Raw genomic sequence first — 16703 nt, 5'->3', positions numbered from 1 at the left:
TCTGCAGTATCTGTAGCAGAGGCTCAGGGAGCAGGGGCAGGGCGACCTCTCCATCCTGTGTCACCCCAATGCAGATGAAGCCACCTCTGCCCATCCCATCCTCAGACACTAATGGGGCTAATTTATCTGCAGGCACTAACGATGTCCCCCAGCACACACATGTGGAGAGCTCCCCTCAGGATGGTTTTCCTCACGACAGAGTGTGCTTTGCTCTCTTAACCTTTCCTCGCGGGTCAAGTCCTCCATCATTTTTATTGCTCCCCCCATGGTGGCAAAGTCCTTTTTCTTCCTTGGAAGTGCAGCACTGAGCCCAGCCAGCAGGAGTAATTAATTGCTTTCCTTACTTAATATAACCCAGCAGCCAGATTTCGTGGTTTTGGCTGGGGAGCCAGCCTGGCTAAGCCCAAATCCTTGCCCAGACCTGGGCAGACACGTTTGCGCCTCGATGATGCTTCCCGCCTGGATTCCTCCTGAGTCGCTCCCTCTGGACTCCGGCCCCGCTCCAGCAGCACGTGCAAGCGGAGCTGTGTTGGGTTCCTATCTTCCGAAGCATTTGCGATGGCTCCTGGTGGATTTAATCAATGCGATTTTAAGCTCTCATCCAACATCTGAGCTGCTCGTGAACCAGCGAGCGGTGCCGGCTCTCCTCTGTGCCGTTAAAAACCTGTGCTCCTGGCTTGAGTTATCAAACAATTAACAACCACTTTCCATTTTTTACTCTCTTTTTGCCCGCTGCTCCTCCATTTTTCCATGGTGCTGGTTAAGTGGTGTTTCTCTCGCTGTGATAATCTGTTTGAGGTGCTTTTCCACGTGAGCACTGGAGCTATCTCGGCATCTCCCCATCATTAAAATGAGTCTGTCTTTGCAGGTGGATCTGCATGTGCTTCACATGGGGTTTTTTTTTGGAGGCTGAGTGGGTTTGTGGCATTGGGATTCCTTGGGAGCCCTGAAACCTCCTCTCTATGGGTGGTCAGTGTTGCCCATGGGGAGAGCCTGAGCTTGAACTGAGCAAAGCCATGGAGACCAAATCCCTCCTGAGGCAGGAGGTGATAGGTAGACTGATGGACAGAACCATGGGGTGTCATCCTCCATGGGCAAGGACCCATCTCAATCGCTCTCCTTTCTCTCAGGTGTCCCATCTGGTCCCCGCAACGTCATCTCCATCGTCAACGAGACGTCCATCATCCTGGAGTGGCACCCGCCGCGAGAGACGGGGGGTCGGGACGACGTCACCTACAACATCGTCTGCAAGAAGTGCCGCTCGGACCGCCGCGCCTGCTCCCGCTGCGATGACAACGTGGACTTCGTCCCCAGGCAGCTGGGGCTGACGGGGACCCGTGTCTTCATCAGCAGCCTGTGGGCACACACGCCCTACACCTTCGAGATCCAGGCCGTCAATGGGGTTTCCAACAAGAGCCCCTTCCCACCGCAGCACGTCTCCGTCAACATCACCACCAACCAAGCCGGTGAGTCCAGGCATGGTGGATTTGAAGCTGTACGCTGTGGTTGCGAGCTCTGTCCCCTAAGGAAAAAGCTCCTGGGGTGCGATGGCTGCAGAAAACCTGCACCCAGCCACGGGTGGGATGTGGGGAAGGTGGAAAGTGGGGAGAAAGGCCAAGAAAAGAGGGAGGAACAGGGACTGGGGAGTTGGAGGCCTGGGCAAAGCAAGGAGGACCAATATCTGCTTTTTGTCCCCCTCTACATTGCTCGGGGATGAAGCGGCATCGCCATTTCCCCCCTTTTCCCTGGTGGGAGCGGGGACAGGGTGAATCCAGCCTTGAAACGCAGCTGGACTGCACCAGCACCCTGGGGCTGAGTTCAGGCTCCGTCTCCTCTGGCACATCCCTCTCCCATCCTTTTCCTCTCGTTCCCTTTTCCAGGCTCTCCTGCCCCTTTCTCTTTTCCTGACCAGCCACAGGCAGCTCGGGGCTGAGCTGTGATGCTGACGAGGGGTGTGGATGGCAAGGGGGGGCTGATCCTGGGTGCAGTGAAGAGCAGAGGAGGTGGAAAACCATCTGCTTTGGGCAGAGAAAGGGGACGGTAATTTCTGGTGTAATGCCAGCAGCCTTTGCCAACTGCTTCCTTAGGAGAGCACGACAGAGAAGCCGGGTGTAAATATTTCAGTCTCCAGCTCCTGGGAATACGAATCTGTGCTCATGCCTCGCTGGCATCGCTGTCTCCTGAACCACCCGCAATCAAACCTGCCTTTTGTTTCCAGGCCTTTTTTTTTTTCTGGGGTAGGATTTTTGGAGTGTTTCTTTGCTCATCTCCCACCCCGGAGCTGCCTGGGAGTTGGGAACAGCCGTGTCTGTCTGTCCGTACCCCTGTGTTCCCTCTTCGTCTTGGAAAGACTGAATATCAATGTGGAAGGTGCTCCCAGTGCCGCAGGACGAGCTGCGGGGTAACCCAATGGAAATGCATCAGGATCGGTGCTGTCCCTTGTTTTGCCTCTAAAATCCCTTCGGCTTTGCAGCGGGTTTTTCCGCCCATTTTTCCTGCACGGGGCTGGATCCAGGCTGGTTAACGCACCTCACCCCGCGCGGCTGCCCCCAGCCCCATCCGCCTGCACGCTAACGGGGCGGGGAACGCGGCAATTAACAAAGCAGCCATCAAGCTAAGTGTTTAATTTCAGCCCACGAGCATCTTCTCAGAGCGGATGTGGAGTGATTAGAAACAAAAATACAGGATTAATTACGCCAGGTAAACAGAGGCGGTGCCGGACTGTCGACTTTTCCCTGCCCAGCGCTGTGAGCAGATCGAGCCAGCGCCGCTTTGGGTGCACAGGGTACCTTTCTCGGAGGTTTTTTGGTAGGATTAAGCGCAGGATTGAGCTGCGTTGCCTGGCTCTGGCTCTTTCAAGCATAACTTGGGGGGCAAAAAGCCTTTGGAAAAGTGGCGCCTGGCTAATTTAATTGGGCTGGGATGTCCCTGCCCTGGTTTCCTATACTTGTCCTCAGGGTGGGTGGATTTTGGCACCCACGTCCTATTGCTGACAGCACATGGGGCTGCAACCGGGCGCTGGATTCCTCGGAGAGGCTGTTGTTGCGAACGATGGGAAGCAGAGCTGGAGACCATCATCGAGCCTTGGTTTGTCCCCACTGGGGAGAGCTTTGCTGTCTTTGCCCCTCTGTGGGAGACATCCCTGAAGCAAGCAATCCCAGGGAGAAGCAACGCTGAGGATTTCTAAATCCCTAATTAAAAAGAGTAATTGGTTTAAATACCAGAATTCCCTCGTCGCTAACAGCTCTGGCTCCATGTACGCTGCTGAGATGCTGCTTTTCCCACTGCTAACACGTGAGCTTGTCCCATAGGGGTAACAGCCACAGGCACGGGAGATTCAGGATGCTCCACATGCCCAGGAGATTTCCCCCCATCCCCATCTCTCCCCAGTAATTTTCCCTCCCTCCCCGCTTCCTCGGCAGCCCCCTCCACCGTCCCCGTCATGCACCAGGTGAGTGCCACCATGAGGAGCATCACGCTGTCCTGGCCTCAGCCCGAGCAGCCCAACGGCATCATCCTGGACTACGAGATCCGCTACTACGAGAAGGTGAGCCGCATCTGCACACCCGACGTTGGCAGCGCCGTGGGCTCCAGGCCACCAGCGGTGAGTTGGGCTGGAAACTGTGTGCCAGAGGGTGGGCTGGGGGGACATGGAGCCTCGTACTGCGCTGCTGGGGAGGATGTTCAGCTCCTGAGCTTGTTGGGAGAGGCAGAACATCGATGAGCCCTGGACCAGGCTCTTTGCTGGGAAGGGTCCGGGTGGTGGGACAAGTACCAGGTTGCCTGTGCTGGCTCTGAAAGGTGGGAGCGATGTTGTGGCTGCAAATACCCATTCCTCGCCCACAGCAGCATTTTCTCCAGCACATCAATGCCTGTTGCTACCGTGGCTCTAGGTTGAGAGCATGGGGACAGCATCAGGGGGAAGTGAGGGGGACGGCGAGGACCAGCAAAGGTTATCAGGGCTGTCCCTGGTCACTGTGTCACGCCATGTCCTGTCGCTGGCATGGGTCCTTCCCCGCAGGGTCACGCTTGCGACCCTTGCGGTGAACCGTGCCGAGCCCAAGCTGTTCCATCCCTCCCGCCTCTTGCCGGCTTTAATGAATTCCTCTAAATGTGAATAATTAGATGATCTCACCAGCGGCCCCTTTATGGCAAATCACGTTGCAAAAAATGAGATTCGAGACGTGAGGTTTCCACCAGGGTTTAGCACAAGGAGCCCTGCCAGGACCGGAGGGGCTGGGGCCTCGGTTGCACTTGAACCCCCTCGAGCGGGGTTTTGTGGGATGTGTTACAGCGTTTCCGTAACTGCGTGACATTTCTGGAATGTTCCAGGACATCCATGCTTCAAAGAGGAGGAATTTGCTGCTCATGAGTGTTTTTGTTCTGGATGCTCTTATTGTTGCTCCTCCGTGCTCACTGTGGTGGGACCAGGGGGACATACATGGTGTGGGGACCTCCATGGCACTTTATCCCCCTGCATATCCCCCGCCATCGGGGTGGCTGCAGGGTCCCTTGTCCCCTGACCGTCCCTTCTCTTGCAGGACCACAACGAGTACAACTCTTCCATGGCCCGCAGCCAGACCAACACGGCCAGGATCGAGGGGCTGCGCCCCGGCATGGTGTACGTGGTGCAGGTCCGTGCCCGCACCGTGGCCGGCTACGGCAAGTACAGCGGCAAGATGTGCTTCCAGACGCTGACGGACGGTGAGCCCGGGTGGGGTGACAGCGGGGAGAATGGGCTGGTTCTCTTTCCAGCGACAGCTTTGGGCTCTAATTGGATTAAACGAACTCGTCTCTGCAAACCTCTCTCCCGTCAGGCAGCGTGGCAAAAGCCGGGTGATTTGCAGCGGTGTCTTATTAATCGCCAGCTGGAGGAGTAATCTGCTTTAAATCTCTTAGCTCGGTTTTCTCCCCTGCTATTGAGCTGCGGTTTTGTCTTCCCTGCCTCCGAGCGTGGTGGCAGAGCCCCCTTGTCACTGGCTGTGGGTCTGGCACGATGGGGTAGGGGAAGGAACTGGACTGGAGGAAGGACCAGGGTTGCTTTCCTGGGATGCTCAGGGACTAGAGGAAGGATCAGGGATGCTCTCCAGGGACGCTCAGGGACTGGAAGAAGGACCAGGGACACTCTACTAGATGCTCAGGGACTGGAGGCAGGACCAGGGACGCTCTACTAGATGCTCAGGGACTGGAGGAAGGACCAGGGATGCTCTCCCGGGATGCTCTCCCGGGATGCTCAGGGACTGGAGGAAGGACCAGGGATGCTCAGAGCCACATCTGAGCCATCAGGGCAAACCTGGAAGGGCCAAACCCATCACCAAGAGCTGATTCTCCACCCCGAGGTGGTATGTTGGATGGTGGTGTGAAGCTCACGACCTTCATGGCTTCTTCTGGCCTCCTTGCCAGAGCCGTACTGTCATTCTGCTGGTCCCAGCCCTTCCCTGCATCCAAAACACGAGATCCCTTTAGAGACTAATAACTCATGGGAGGGTTTTTCATTAATTCCAACTTTGGGACAAATCTAGAAGGCGGTGAATGAAGCAAGACTCCTTTCGTGGTCTTCCTACCCCTCCAGACACTGGGGGAGCTGAAGTCCCTGCAAGAAGCCTCTTTTTTTGCTTTGCTGGCACGGTTCCTGCTCTGCTGACGTGACACCCATGGGTCCCAGCCCCACTGGCTGTCTTTCTGAAATTTTTCCTTCTTTCCTAACAGCTGGTCACCCTCTGTTTGCACTCGAGTGCCAGCCAGGGTGGGACAGGAAAACCACGCAGGGTGACCAAAGGGAAGGAAATGGTAACAAACCCCTGCAATGCCTCGTATATTCAGGGCTGGAGAAGTGAGAAGAAAAATCCTGCCTCAAATAAGCAATTAATTGAAATCTAATAAGAATGGGTAGTGTAGATTATTAAATAATAATTGATTGTTAGATGAGAATTTCTCAGGGTTTAAGAGAGAAATCTAGTTGCTAGTAATTAACTGCAGAGTAGAAAAATACAGATAAAAGGGTTCTAAATGCTTTCTTTTGGAGGGAATTTTATTTTAACCCTTTCTTGTGGCTGTGAGACTCCGCATTAAATTTAATCGAAATGAGCAGCAGGTTTAAATTTGTTGAAGGACGAGAAACCCCAGAGACATGGTCAAATCTACCTTTTAAACCTCATCTCTTCGGGAAGCTGGGCCCATGCAGGTTGATTTGACTTTATTCCCAGGACTTTCTCTTCCATAGTTTTAACCCGAAGCACGTGTGAGCTGAGTGTGACAATCCTCCCTGCAACGCAGCATCGTGGTCCTGCCTGGATCCCCCTTGTCCCACCAGCAGCACCCATGGAATCGGAGGGGACATCACGGGACCTTTCCCCGTCCCAGGAGGATGCTCGTACCCCATGGCCGTGCAGGGGAGAAGTCTCACCCTGTCCCTGTTTTCTCGCAGATGACTACAAGTCGGAGCTGAGGGAACAGCTGCCTTTGATCGCGGGCTCAGCGGCAGCCGGCGTGGTCTTCATCGTGTCGCTGGTGGCCATCTCCATCGTCTGCAGCAGGTGGGTCCTCCTGAGAGGGCTGGAGGGGGTAAGATGCAGCTGGGAGAGATTTGGGGTAGGAAGGGGATTAATGGAGGACACCCCTGCAGCTGGAGAGAGTGCTGAGATGCCACCAGTGCGGTTTGGGGTTGTCACCAGCCGCTGGTCACTCAAACCTGGCTGTTTTCTCCTCTGTCCTCCCAGGAAACGCGCCTACAGCAAGGAGGCTGTGTACAGCGATAAACTGCAGCACTACAGCACCGGGCGAGGTGAGCAGTGAACGGCGGGTGGGAAACGCTCCGAAACCCGCACCCAGCGTGTGCCCCACTCCTCCACCACGAAACGTGTGTGATTGGGGGGTCAAAAGCCCCACGGGGCGGATGGAGAAGGACCGTAGGGTGGGAGAAGAGGTGTCCTCTTCCTAGGATACCTTTGCGGTTGGTGGAACTGCGCACCAGGATAAATTCGCGGCGTCTGTTGTGTAGAATGTGTGCTCAGGTGCTCCTCCAGCTCCTGGAAAAGCAGCCAGCAAGGCTGCTGCCATGGCTGGAAATGATAATAAAGCAGCAAAGCAGCAGCTCCAGGGGGTGAGGAGTTGCCACCCAGTGTCCACAGGCTCCGTGCCACTTCCCCGTGGGATTTAAATCCCATTTACGCTTTCCTAGACCTTGCATCCCGACCTTGCCCCAAGTACCCCAAACCCCAGGGTGCTCAAACCAGGTAGGAAAGCAATGAACCAGGTGTCTGTGTTTAGTTTTTAAAGCTGGGCGACATGAAGATCGGCGTCCAAAAGCCGAGAGCGCTGGGGTCATGCAACAAAGTCCTTTCAAGGTTATTGAGCCTCCAGGCGCTCGGTTATTGCAAATGCCGGAGCAAAACAGGTGGGAAATTTGTGGTGAGCAACTAATGGAGTAACAAGTGCATCTGCTGGAACAAATTGCCCCCGTGTTTAGCTGCAGAACAATCACAGCCTCCCTGGGAGCCACCCCGGGATCACCAGCTGCTGGCAAGGGCTGCCCCAGGTGGGTTTTTGGGGTGAAATGGGGTCTCTCAGGTTGTAATTTCTCATGTTTTAACTCTGCCGCCGCTTTTCCAGGAGCTTTGAGACAGGGCAAACAGGGAAAGCCCTGCTGAGCGGTGGTGATTCAGCAGATAAGGGTTTTTCTCTGTCCCGAGAATATTTATTCCCGAGGAAAAACGATGTTGGGAGGGATGTGATGTGGGAGTCAGGGTCGCGGTGCAGAGCGCTTTGACTTTGGAAGAGTGATAAATAATTTGCCGTTGTCTGCCGTTGTGGTAAATGGCCTAATCTGGTTCCTGAGAGCGTGGGGGTGATTTTAAAAGCACAAAGCTCCGTTTTCAGGCAGGCTCAGCACAGGTTGCCTTCAATGCTGTGCTCCGGTACCTGGTGATTCACCCAGATTTTGCTGGCGTGGTGGTGATGAGCCAGTGGCTGAGGTTTGCAGGGCTGAGCGATGGATTTAGGTGCCCTCATCCCACTCCTTCGATGGGATGGGAAGTGCAGGAGGTCAGCAGGGAGCTGAACTGGTGTTTGCTGAGCCTGCGGGCACATCGGAGAGTGTTTGAAAACCCGCCGGTATTGTCAGTGGGTGGGGAAACTTGGGCATTATTGTCTCCTTTACTTCTTCAATGTTTTGATCAGTGAGTCAGTCTTGGTTATGATCCTGTAAATCCCTTTGTAATCCTGGCTGGAGCATCAGCTGCTCTTGTAAAAAAATTTATGGGGCGGTTAAAGCGTACAAGACAGAGCCGTAAAGGGATTTATGAAGTGGGAGATGTGCAGATGGCTTCATTGCAGCCTTCCCCGCCCGCCTCCGAGGCACAGAGCTTTTGCCCCCAAAACGCCCCTTTAGGGGATGAAGATGCTCCTGCCTGGTCCCTCCCGAGTCCTGGGGGCCCTGTGAGCATTTCTCCCTCGGCTCTGAGGCTTTCGTGCCTCCTCCCAAATTCCTCGCTGACAAACTTGCAAAGCAGCCGGGAGCTGATGGAGGTTCCTGGCGCAGAGGCGATGCTGCGGTCCATGTGTCTGTCTGTGTGTCGGCTCCGGGAAGCGCCAACGCAACCGGGTTGTGGCCCTCGATGAGGTCCTTAATTGCGTAATTAAATGCTGTTAATCACCGTAAGGGCGAGGTACCTTGGGGAGGAAGACCGGGCAGCGACATCCCTCCTGGGGTGACTTTGAAGGGCTCCTGCACCATCCGCACTCCCCTTTTTGGGTGAGAAATGGTACAGGAGGCTGAACCCCCACAGGGGGGACCACAGCCCGTTCCAGGTCCCTTTTGGGGACTGTGGTATCATGCTGGCACCTTGCTGAGCCCTGGAGGCGGCGGTGGCCACGCTCTGCCCCGCAGCCTCAGCAGCTCTGCAAGCCCCAGGACATCCCAACACAGTGTCTGCAAACCCCATTGGAAACATTTAGGGGCCTGTTTTTATTTTTTTTACCCCCTATTTGAAAATGAAAAGGGCAAGAGCCCACTTGGTGCATCTCCCTGCGGCATGGCCGTGTCCTGCTGCCACGCGGTGCCCCCGTGCAGGGGAAAATTGTCACCGAGGCCAGCAAAGCTGTATTTTATGTCTCTGTGCAGGTTGCTGGGTATAATTGCCGCGCTCTGTCAATTTAGCGGTGGCCACAAAACTATCAGAGGCCTTTTTGGGTAAATAAATATTTCTTCGTTAATGCGTGGAGCCTCGTAAAGCCCTCACCGTGAAGCCAGCTAATGGTAGCGCAGGTCTGTGGCTGCTCCCCATCACAGGGCGAGGGAGAGGGAGGGTGATGGAGAGGGAGAGGAGGGTGAGGGGGGACCAAAGAGGACAATAAGGGTCTCTGGAGGTGGCTCAGGTGAGCACAGCGATAACCGATGTCTCAATGGGCGTATCGAGAGCGTGAGGACACGGGGATCTCCAGTTCTTGGCCATGGCCCAACTGCTCTTGGTTTTCTCTCCCTTTTGCTGTCGCTTCCCCACAACAAGGGTCTCCAGGGATGAAGATCTACATTGACCCCTTCACCTACGAGGACCCCAACGAGGCGGTGCGAGAGTTTGCCAAGGAGATCGATGTGTCTTTTGTGAAGATTGAGGAGGTCATTGGAGCAGGTGGGTCTTGCCATCCCTCATTGCCTGTCCCTCCCTGCACTCTTGGCCGCTTCTGCGTGGCCACTCACCCACCTGGAGCAATTTTCAGGGGGGACACACGTGGTCCTTCAGCAGAAAAACCTCAAGGCAGCCTCGAGACATCAGGCTTTCCTGGGTTTGTGATGGATGAGGGTGGGCACGAGGTTGGTTTCTGCTCTCAAGTGTCATCTGAGGTGGGAAAGACTCTATGAACATATTTGCTGGGTGACCACGGGGCCTCCTGGGGTTTCCTAGTTGGCTTTTCCATGAGATAACAAGAAAGAGCCAGAGCTCGCTCTAGTCTGTGCCATATTCCCATACATATGTATATACACAGACACACGTGCACTTATCTGCATGTCATCTGTGCTGCTTTGATTGCCATCTTTAAATAACTGTGTCGTACTCGTAGAAGAGAAAATGAGAAGGAGCTGGTTTGGCTGGGATCAAGCTCAGCGATGTATCAGCCACCCTTTGCTGCTCATCAAGGCAAAGCGGCTGCAAACCCGGCTTAAACGTAATCCCTCCACAGGCCAATTCTGCCTCAGTGAAGGAAAACCTCTTCTGAAAACGAGAGGATGCTTTCCTTGGATTTTAAATCAGAGGGCAGCAATGAAAACAGCCCAATTATTTTCCATTCCTAGATAAGTGATGTGCAAAAAGGCAATTGAGATTATCTGCACTGACACTTGGTATTTGAGCTAGTCTTTAAATGTTGATGCTCTCGCTCTGCAAATCTGTTTTGCAAGAGCGGCCTCAGCCTCTGCTTGGGTCGGTGCTGGGCTCCATCACCTTGAAGAAGGTTGCAAGCCCGAACCACGTCCTCAGCAACAGACTTTGCCCCTTTTAAAGAGGACAGGCAAGTAGATTTAGAGAGGAGAGCACCGCCAAAGTGATAACTGGCTGATATTTCTCAGCCAGTTGGTTTGGAGACTGAGCAGCTCAGGGTACCGTTGCTCTTTGCAATGTTTTACGTGGAGGAGGAGGTGGCAGCGGATGCTCTTGCACTTGCAGGGGAGTTTGGAGAAGTCTATAAAGGACGCCTGAAGTTGCCCGGCAAACGGGAGATCTACGTGGCCATCAAAACGCTGAAGGCCGGCTACTCGGAGAAGCAGCGACGGGATTTCCTGAGCGAGGCCAGCATCATGGGGCAGTTCGACCACCCCAACATCATTCGGCTGGAAGGGGTGGTGACCAAGAGCCGACCCGTCATGATCATCACCGAGTTCATGGAGAACGGGGCCCTGGACTCATTCCTGCGGGTAAGGCCAGGGGGGCCGTGTGGGCTGGTGTTCGACCAGGGGATTTGGGGACAAGGTGGTGGCATCCCATCCTGTACATCCCAGTCTGCTTCCTTAGCTCAGGAGCTCCTGGACTGTGCCGAACATCCCCAAAACACACGTGATTCAGTGCTGGCATATGGCCTGTTGTGATAGGACAAGGGGTGATGGTTTAAACTAAAGGAGGGGAGATTCAGGCTGGATAAAGGGAAATTGTTGGCCCTGAGGGTGGTGAGAGCCTGTCCCAGGTTGGCCAGAGAGGCGGTAGATGAACCATCCCTGGAGACATCCCAGGCCAGGCTGGACGGGGCTCTGAGCAACCTGAGCTGGTGCAGATGTCCCTGCTCATGGCAGGGGGGGCACTGGGAGAGCTGGGAATGTCCCTTCAACCCAAAGCTTCTATGCTTTGATCAGGCAGGGCAGGCAGCTGTAGTGTTCTGGGGAGGTGCAGCGTCCTCCCAAGGTTGGGCTGAGCAGCTCTTGTCCCATGGTGAGGTCTTCATGCTCACCCCAGCATCTGCTCTTTCCGATGACAGCAAAATGACGGGCAGTTCACGGTGATCCAGCTGGTGGGGATGCTCCGAGGCATCGCCGCTGGGATGAAGTACCTTGCGGAGATGAATTACGTGCACCGTGACCTGGCTGCCAGGAACATCCTGGTCAACAGCAACCTGGTGTGCAAAGTGTCTGACTTCGGCCTCTCGCGCTACTTGCAGGACGACACGTCCGACCCCACCTACACCAGCTCTTTGGTACGTACCTCTTGCAGGATTCCTGCACCTTCCCCTGCTGGAAACTCGTTCCAGGCATTAATTAAAGAGATGAGCCTAACGGGAGATCTGCTGTTCCCCAGACACCCTTCTAATCCTTAATTAACTCCTTCGTCCTTCCGCTCTCTCCTTCCTCCCCACCACACCTTACTGGTGTAAGAATGAGCAGAGCAGAAGGGGATGAGCGACCTGTTGACCTCACTTAATTGATTAATTAAAAGAGCCTGGCCACAGCCCCTCATTCTACCTGCCCTGCTTGTCGAAACTTTCCCCCTCCCCAGACCTGCCCACACCCCTCCTTTGAGCCAGACACCCATCATTTATTTTTTATTCCAAGACCCCAGCAGCTACTGCTGGGATGTGGCATGAATTAGCCTTTCCCCACCTTTAGAGATAAAAGAGATTATCTCATCTGTGTTTTTATTTAATTTAGGCCATAATAGATCTCCCCGGCAGCTGGGAAGTGATGCTGTGCCTGCGATTGCATCACTCTGCCTCCCACAGCAGGTTTCTAGCTCTGGGGAAAAGGCAGGAAAAACAACCTAGCAGTTAATTTCTCCATTCGTAGTTATTCAAATCGCAGTTTTTGCCATTCATCCTTCAAGAGCAGCTGACGCTTCGTCGGAAAGGCTACAGAAAACAATTGCACTAAATGATTTACAAGGCAATTCTGCCCGGAGTAACTACTGTGCATGGCTGTGGTTTTCCTTCATCCCTGGGCTTTATTTTTGCTATTATTCCAGCTATTGGGAGAAACCAGGTGGTCTCTGCCAAAGGCGCTTCCCTATTCCAGTGCTTTCCAAACCTCCTTTGGGCCTTAGAGGTCTTTTGGTTTTTGCCTCTCACCCCAAAAGTGGGGCTGGAAGGACCTTCCAGCACCTGTGAGAGCTCAGATGGTTCTGTGGAGGATGCTCTGGGTTACACCTTGTTCCTGTTGAAGGCCAAGTAGCCCTTGTCCTTACCTGATGTCTCCTCGAGAAGTGACCTGGGGACAAGCCACCAATGTAATGGGTCCTGCAAGGCAGCTGGAAAGAGGAGGTGTCACTTGGGGGTGACACCTGAGTGGGATTAACCCTTGGATAAACCCCTTGGGTTTGCTTAGCTGATATAAGATATCAGTTATTTTAAGATATTATAAGCTAATGTAAAGTTATTTTAAGATATTGTAAGATATTTTTCTGCAGGTAAAGGATAAATTCATGGCGGTGTTTTTGGCTCCTGCCTCCTCATCCTGTTGGGTACCAGCTCTTCCTGGGGACCAGTGGCCGGGGGTGTGTGATATGTCTCTGATGCTGGCTCGTGGGTGTCCAGGCTCCTCTGCCACAATTGCCATTTCTCAGCTGCTCTCCCGTTTTTTCTGCAGGGGGGGAAGATCCCCGTGAGGTGGACGGCGCCGGAGGCCATCGCCTACCGCAAGTTCACCTCGGCCAGCGACGTTTGGAGCTACGGCATCGTCATGTGGGAGGTGATGTCGTTTGGGGAGAGGCCCTACTGGGACATGTCCAACCAAGATGTAAGCACGAGGGATGAGTTTGGGGTCAGCCGTACAGCTCTAGAGGGTGTGGGGTGCCTCGTTCCCAAAAAAAAGCCTTGTCTGAACAACTATCGGCTCCTTCACAGCGGCACTGGGCTTTGGAGATGAAACGGGCAGGCGAGCAGGAGGATGTGAGGAGGGAAACTGGGAAGAAAAGGCAGTGGGCTGGTAATTGGACTTCAGGAAGCTGCAGGGCCTTTGAAAAAATGTTCAGAGGGTTTTTGAGTGGGGGAAAGAGCTTTGTTAGTTGGACTGCTGCACTCCAACGCCAGCCGCCGAGATAATGAGTGGCAGCTCTCTGCCGGGAGGAACCGCCGAGCATCAGAGCGGAGATTAACCTCCCCGAGCCCCGGCTCCGTCAGAGCGGGGAGCGTCTCCTCCTGCTCCCTTTGCCCATGATCAAATGGGCTGGCAGCACTGCCTGTGACACTGCTGCCCGCACAGGCAGCTCAGCTTTGCCCGCATTTTTTTCTATATGAGACCTCCGAGTCCCTCGTCCTCACATTTTGCTTTCCCTCCCGCTTCCCGGCAGGTCATCAACGCCATCGAGCAGGATTACCGGCTCCCGCCGCCCATGGACTGTCCGGCCGCCCTGCACCAGCTGATGCTGGATTGCTGGCAGAAGGACCGCAACACCCGCCCGCGCTTCGCCGAGATCGTCAACACCCTCGACAAGATGATCCGCAACCCGGCAAGCCTCAAAACTGTGGCTACCATCACCGCTGTGTGAGTCTCGTGGCGTGCAGGGGGGATGCTCTCGTGTTGACATCCCAAATTGTTGGTGAAACGCTCCCCGAGCAGCTCGTGCTGCTGGAGGGAGGGACAGGAATTCGTCAATCATTCGCCAGGCACAGGGTGTTTCTGTCTTTGCTCTGCCTGACAGTCAGACAAAGAACATATAGTTTTCAGCTGAGCAACAGCAATAATTCTTTGTTATTGATTCTTTATGGCGTGTGACCACACGACGTGGTGAGTGCTCTGCCGGCGCCTGCGTCCCTGTGGCTCCCACAGCTGGATTAACACACAGCGATGCTTGGCAGAGCCGTATTCATAGAATCACAGAATCACTTTGGTTGGAAAAGACCCTCAAGATCATTGAGTCCAATTGCTAACCAGCCCTGGCCCTGCCCCATGTCCCTGAGAACCTCATGTCCGTCTGTCCAACCCCTCCAGGGATGGTGACTCCACCACTGCCCTGGGCAGCCTGTTCCAATGCCCCACAGCCCTTTGGGGAAGAAATTGTTCCCCAGATCCAACCTCAACCTCCCCTGGTGCAACTTGAGGCCATTTCCCCTGGTCCTGGCGCTTGTTCCTGGGGAGCAGAGCCCGACCCCCCCTGGCTCCAAGCTCCTTTCAGGCAGGTCAGAGATCAGAAGGTCTCCCCTCAGCTCCTGTTCTCCAGCTGAACCCCCAGCTCCCTCAGCCGCTCCCATCACACTTGTGCTCCAGCCCCTCACCAGCTCCGTTCCTTTCTCTGAACTCCCATGGGACGAGCCTTCCTCGTGGTCTTCCTCATCTCACGTGTGTGCCGGGAGCAGAGCAGTGCCAGAGGGAGCACGGGGGTTGGATTTGGGCTGTAGCCATGCACGAACCGAGCTCGTCCCCAGCGCTGTGTCCCGTTGCAGGCCTTCTCAGCCCCTCCTCGACCGCTCCATCCCCGACTTCACTGCCTTTACCTCAGTAGATGACTGGCTGAGCGCCGTGAAGATGAGCCAGTACCGGGACAGCTTCCTGACCGCCGGCTTCACCTCCCTGCAGCTGGTTGCCCAGATGACATCCGAGTGAGTTGGGTGCTGTGCTGGGGGGGTGGGAAGGTGGGTGCAAGGCAGGAAAGGTGTGAGCATCCACCACCCCGGCCAGCAGCAGCACCCTCAGTCTGGAGCTGCTTCACCATCTGGGTCAGCGTGTGGCTGTCACCTGCTCTCGGTCCCCCCCTCGCCCCAGCGATGCTCACGGGGCTGCGCTTGAGCTTTGAGGCTGTTCTTCTGCCGAGCTGACATCCCTCACCTCGCGTGGAGCCAGCAGAACAGCTACGCCAACCCTCTGTCTGTCTGTCTGTCTGTCTTGCAGAGACCTCCTGAGAATAGGGGTGACTTTGGCCGGGCACCAGAAGAAGATCCTGAACAGCGTCCAGTCCATGCGAGTCCAGATGAGCCAGTCTCCGACCTCGATGGCGTGACGTCCCTCGCTCGACGGGGAGGGGACGGGGAGGGCAGAGGCAGGAGGGGACGAGCTGACGGACGCCACAGGGCAGCAATTGGAGAGGTGTCACCGCTGCCTGGGGACTGTCACCGCAGGCGAAGGGTGTCCCTGGGACTCATCTCTAACCGGTGACTTCCGTTCCTCACCAACAGAAGCACACTTACCGATGTCATGGGGAACTGCGTATTAATACATATAAATATGTACAAATCATATATTTAAAAAAAAAAAAAGACGAAAAACAATGAAGACAAACCAATGTGTGTTGGGGAAGCAAACCCAAACCCTAGAGACCAGACTCCAATCCCACCACGTGAGCAGTGGTCACAATTATTAGGAGGAGGAAGGGGCTGTTGGGGAGAGACACGTAACAGAGCATCCCGGCCGGAGAAACCACCTTCCTTTTCTTTTCTTCTTCCCTGCCCTGGCCCTTCCTGCTCACCCCGCTCCCCTCTCTGCTCCTGGGCTGGTGGAAGTGTCCCCAGATGTCCCCGCAGCTCCCTGCCGTCCCACCCGGCTGCCGCTCTGGCGACTACCAAAGGACTTGGCTGACCGCTGCATGGGGGATCCGACTCAATCCAGTTAATGTCTTCATATTGAAGAAGAGATGTACCTTCAATAGAAAAACCTTGGGTTTTTGGGGTTTTTTTTGCTTTTATCTTTTGCTTGCATTTTTTTTGCAAAAAGTTAAAAAAAAAAAAAAATTAACAATCCATCCTGGAAAATGGAGAAGAGGTGTTTCCCATGTGTGTGCGTGTGCGCTTGTGCGCGTGTGTACCTTGTCACCCTCCCGTGGACTCACTGCTTGTCCGGCACTGAAGATGGGGGCACCGGGGGGGTGTCCCGGCAGCCCTGGGGATGGTGACACGAGGGCTCAGCATCCTGCGGCGGGGAGGAGGACGCCGAGGGGACGCGATGGAGCGGAGGAGCTGCTGCGGGGCTGTCGCCCGCTTGGTGACGCTGGAGGAGGAGAGATGCTCTGGGAAACAGACTGCTAAAGCCCCCGGAGCTGTGGAGATGGCTGTGGAGGACTTTTTTTTCCCCATCTTGTGGACCTAAGGATTTTGATATTGAATTACGGACTTAGGTTTCGTGGCTTTGGAGGTAGGTCCATTCATTTCATGTACCTCTCTGTCCACCCATCCATCCTCCTCCTTTTTTATTTCTCATCTTGCTTCCTTAAAGCTTCTCCCAGTGAATTTTTCCCTGTGTTTAATTTGATTTTTTTTTTTTTTTTTTTTGTTCCACCGCTCGTCTCCTTTGCAAATTG

General features: G+C 54.7%; 1 protein-coding gene across 1 annotated transcript in view; it reads left to right on the top strand.

Moving 5' to 3' along the window:
* The window catches only part of EPHB1 (EPH receptor B1), a 72198-nt gene that overhangs the window by 47814 nt on the left and 7681 nt on the right, over positions 1 to 16703 (top strand). Inside the window, exons 5-16 of the mRNA XM_065640321.1 lie at positions 1131 to 1466; positions 3423 to 3604; positions 4542 to 4704; positions 6428 to 6536; positions 6720 to 6784; positions 9507 to 9629; positions 10662 to 10909; positions 11464 to 11679; positions 13061 to 13210; positions 13764 to 13957; positions 14857 to 15012; positions 15302 to 16537. Coding sequence (XP_065496393.1) covers positions 1131 to 1466; positions 3423 to 3604; positions 4542 to 4704; positions 6428 to 6536; positions 6720 to 6784; positions 9507 to 9629; positions 10662 to 10909; positions 11464 to 11679; positions 13061 to 13210; positions 13764 to 13957; positions 14857 to 15012; positions 15302 to 15410 — 2051 coding nt within the window. The 3' untranslated portion in view covers positions 15411 to 16537. The remainder of the gene's footprint in view (positions 1 to 1130; positions 1467 to 3422; positions 3605 to 4541; positions 4705 to 6427; positions 6537 to 6719; positions 6785 to 9506; positions 9630 to 10661; positions 10910 to 11463; positions 11680 to 13060; positions 13211 to 13763; positions 13958 to 14856; positions 15013 to 15301; positions 16538 to 16703) is intronic.

Source organism: Caloenas nicobarica, chromosome 8 (assembly GCF_036013445.1).
Source record: "Caloenas nicobarica isolate bCalNic1 chromosome 8, bCalNic1.hap1, whole genome shotgun sequence".
NCBI lineage: Eukaryota > Metazoa > Chordata > Aves > Columbiformes > Columbidae > Caloenas > Caloenas nicobarica.
The sequence above is the reverse complement of the archived record's forward strand: the minus strand, read 5'-3'. Positions and strand labels throughout refer to the sequence as shown.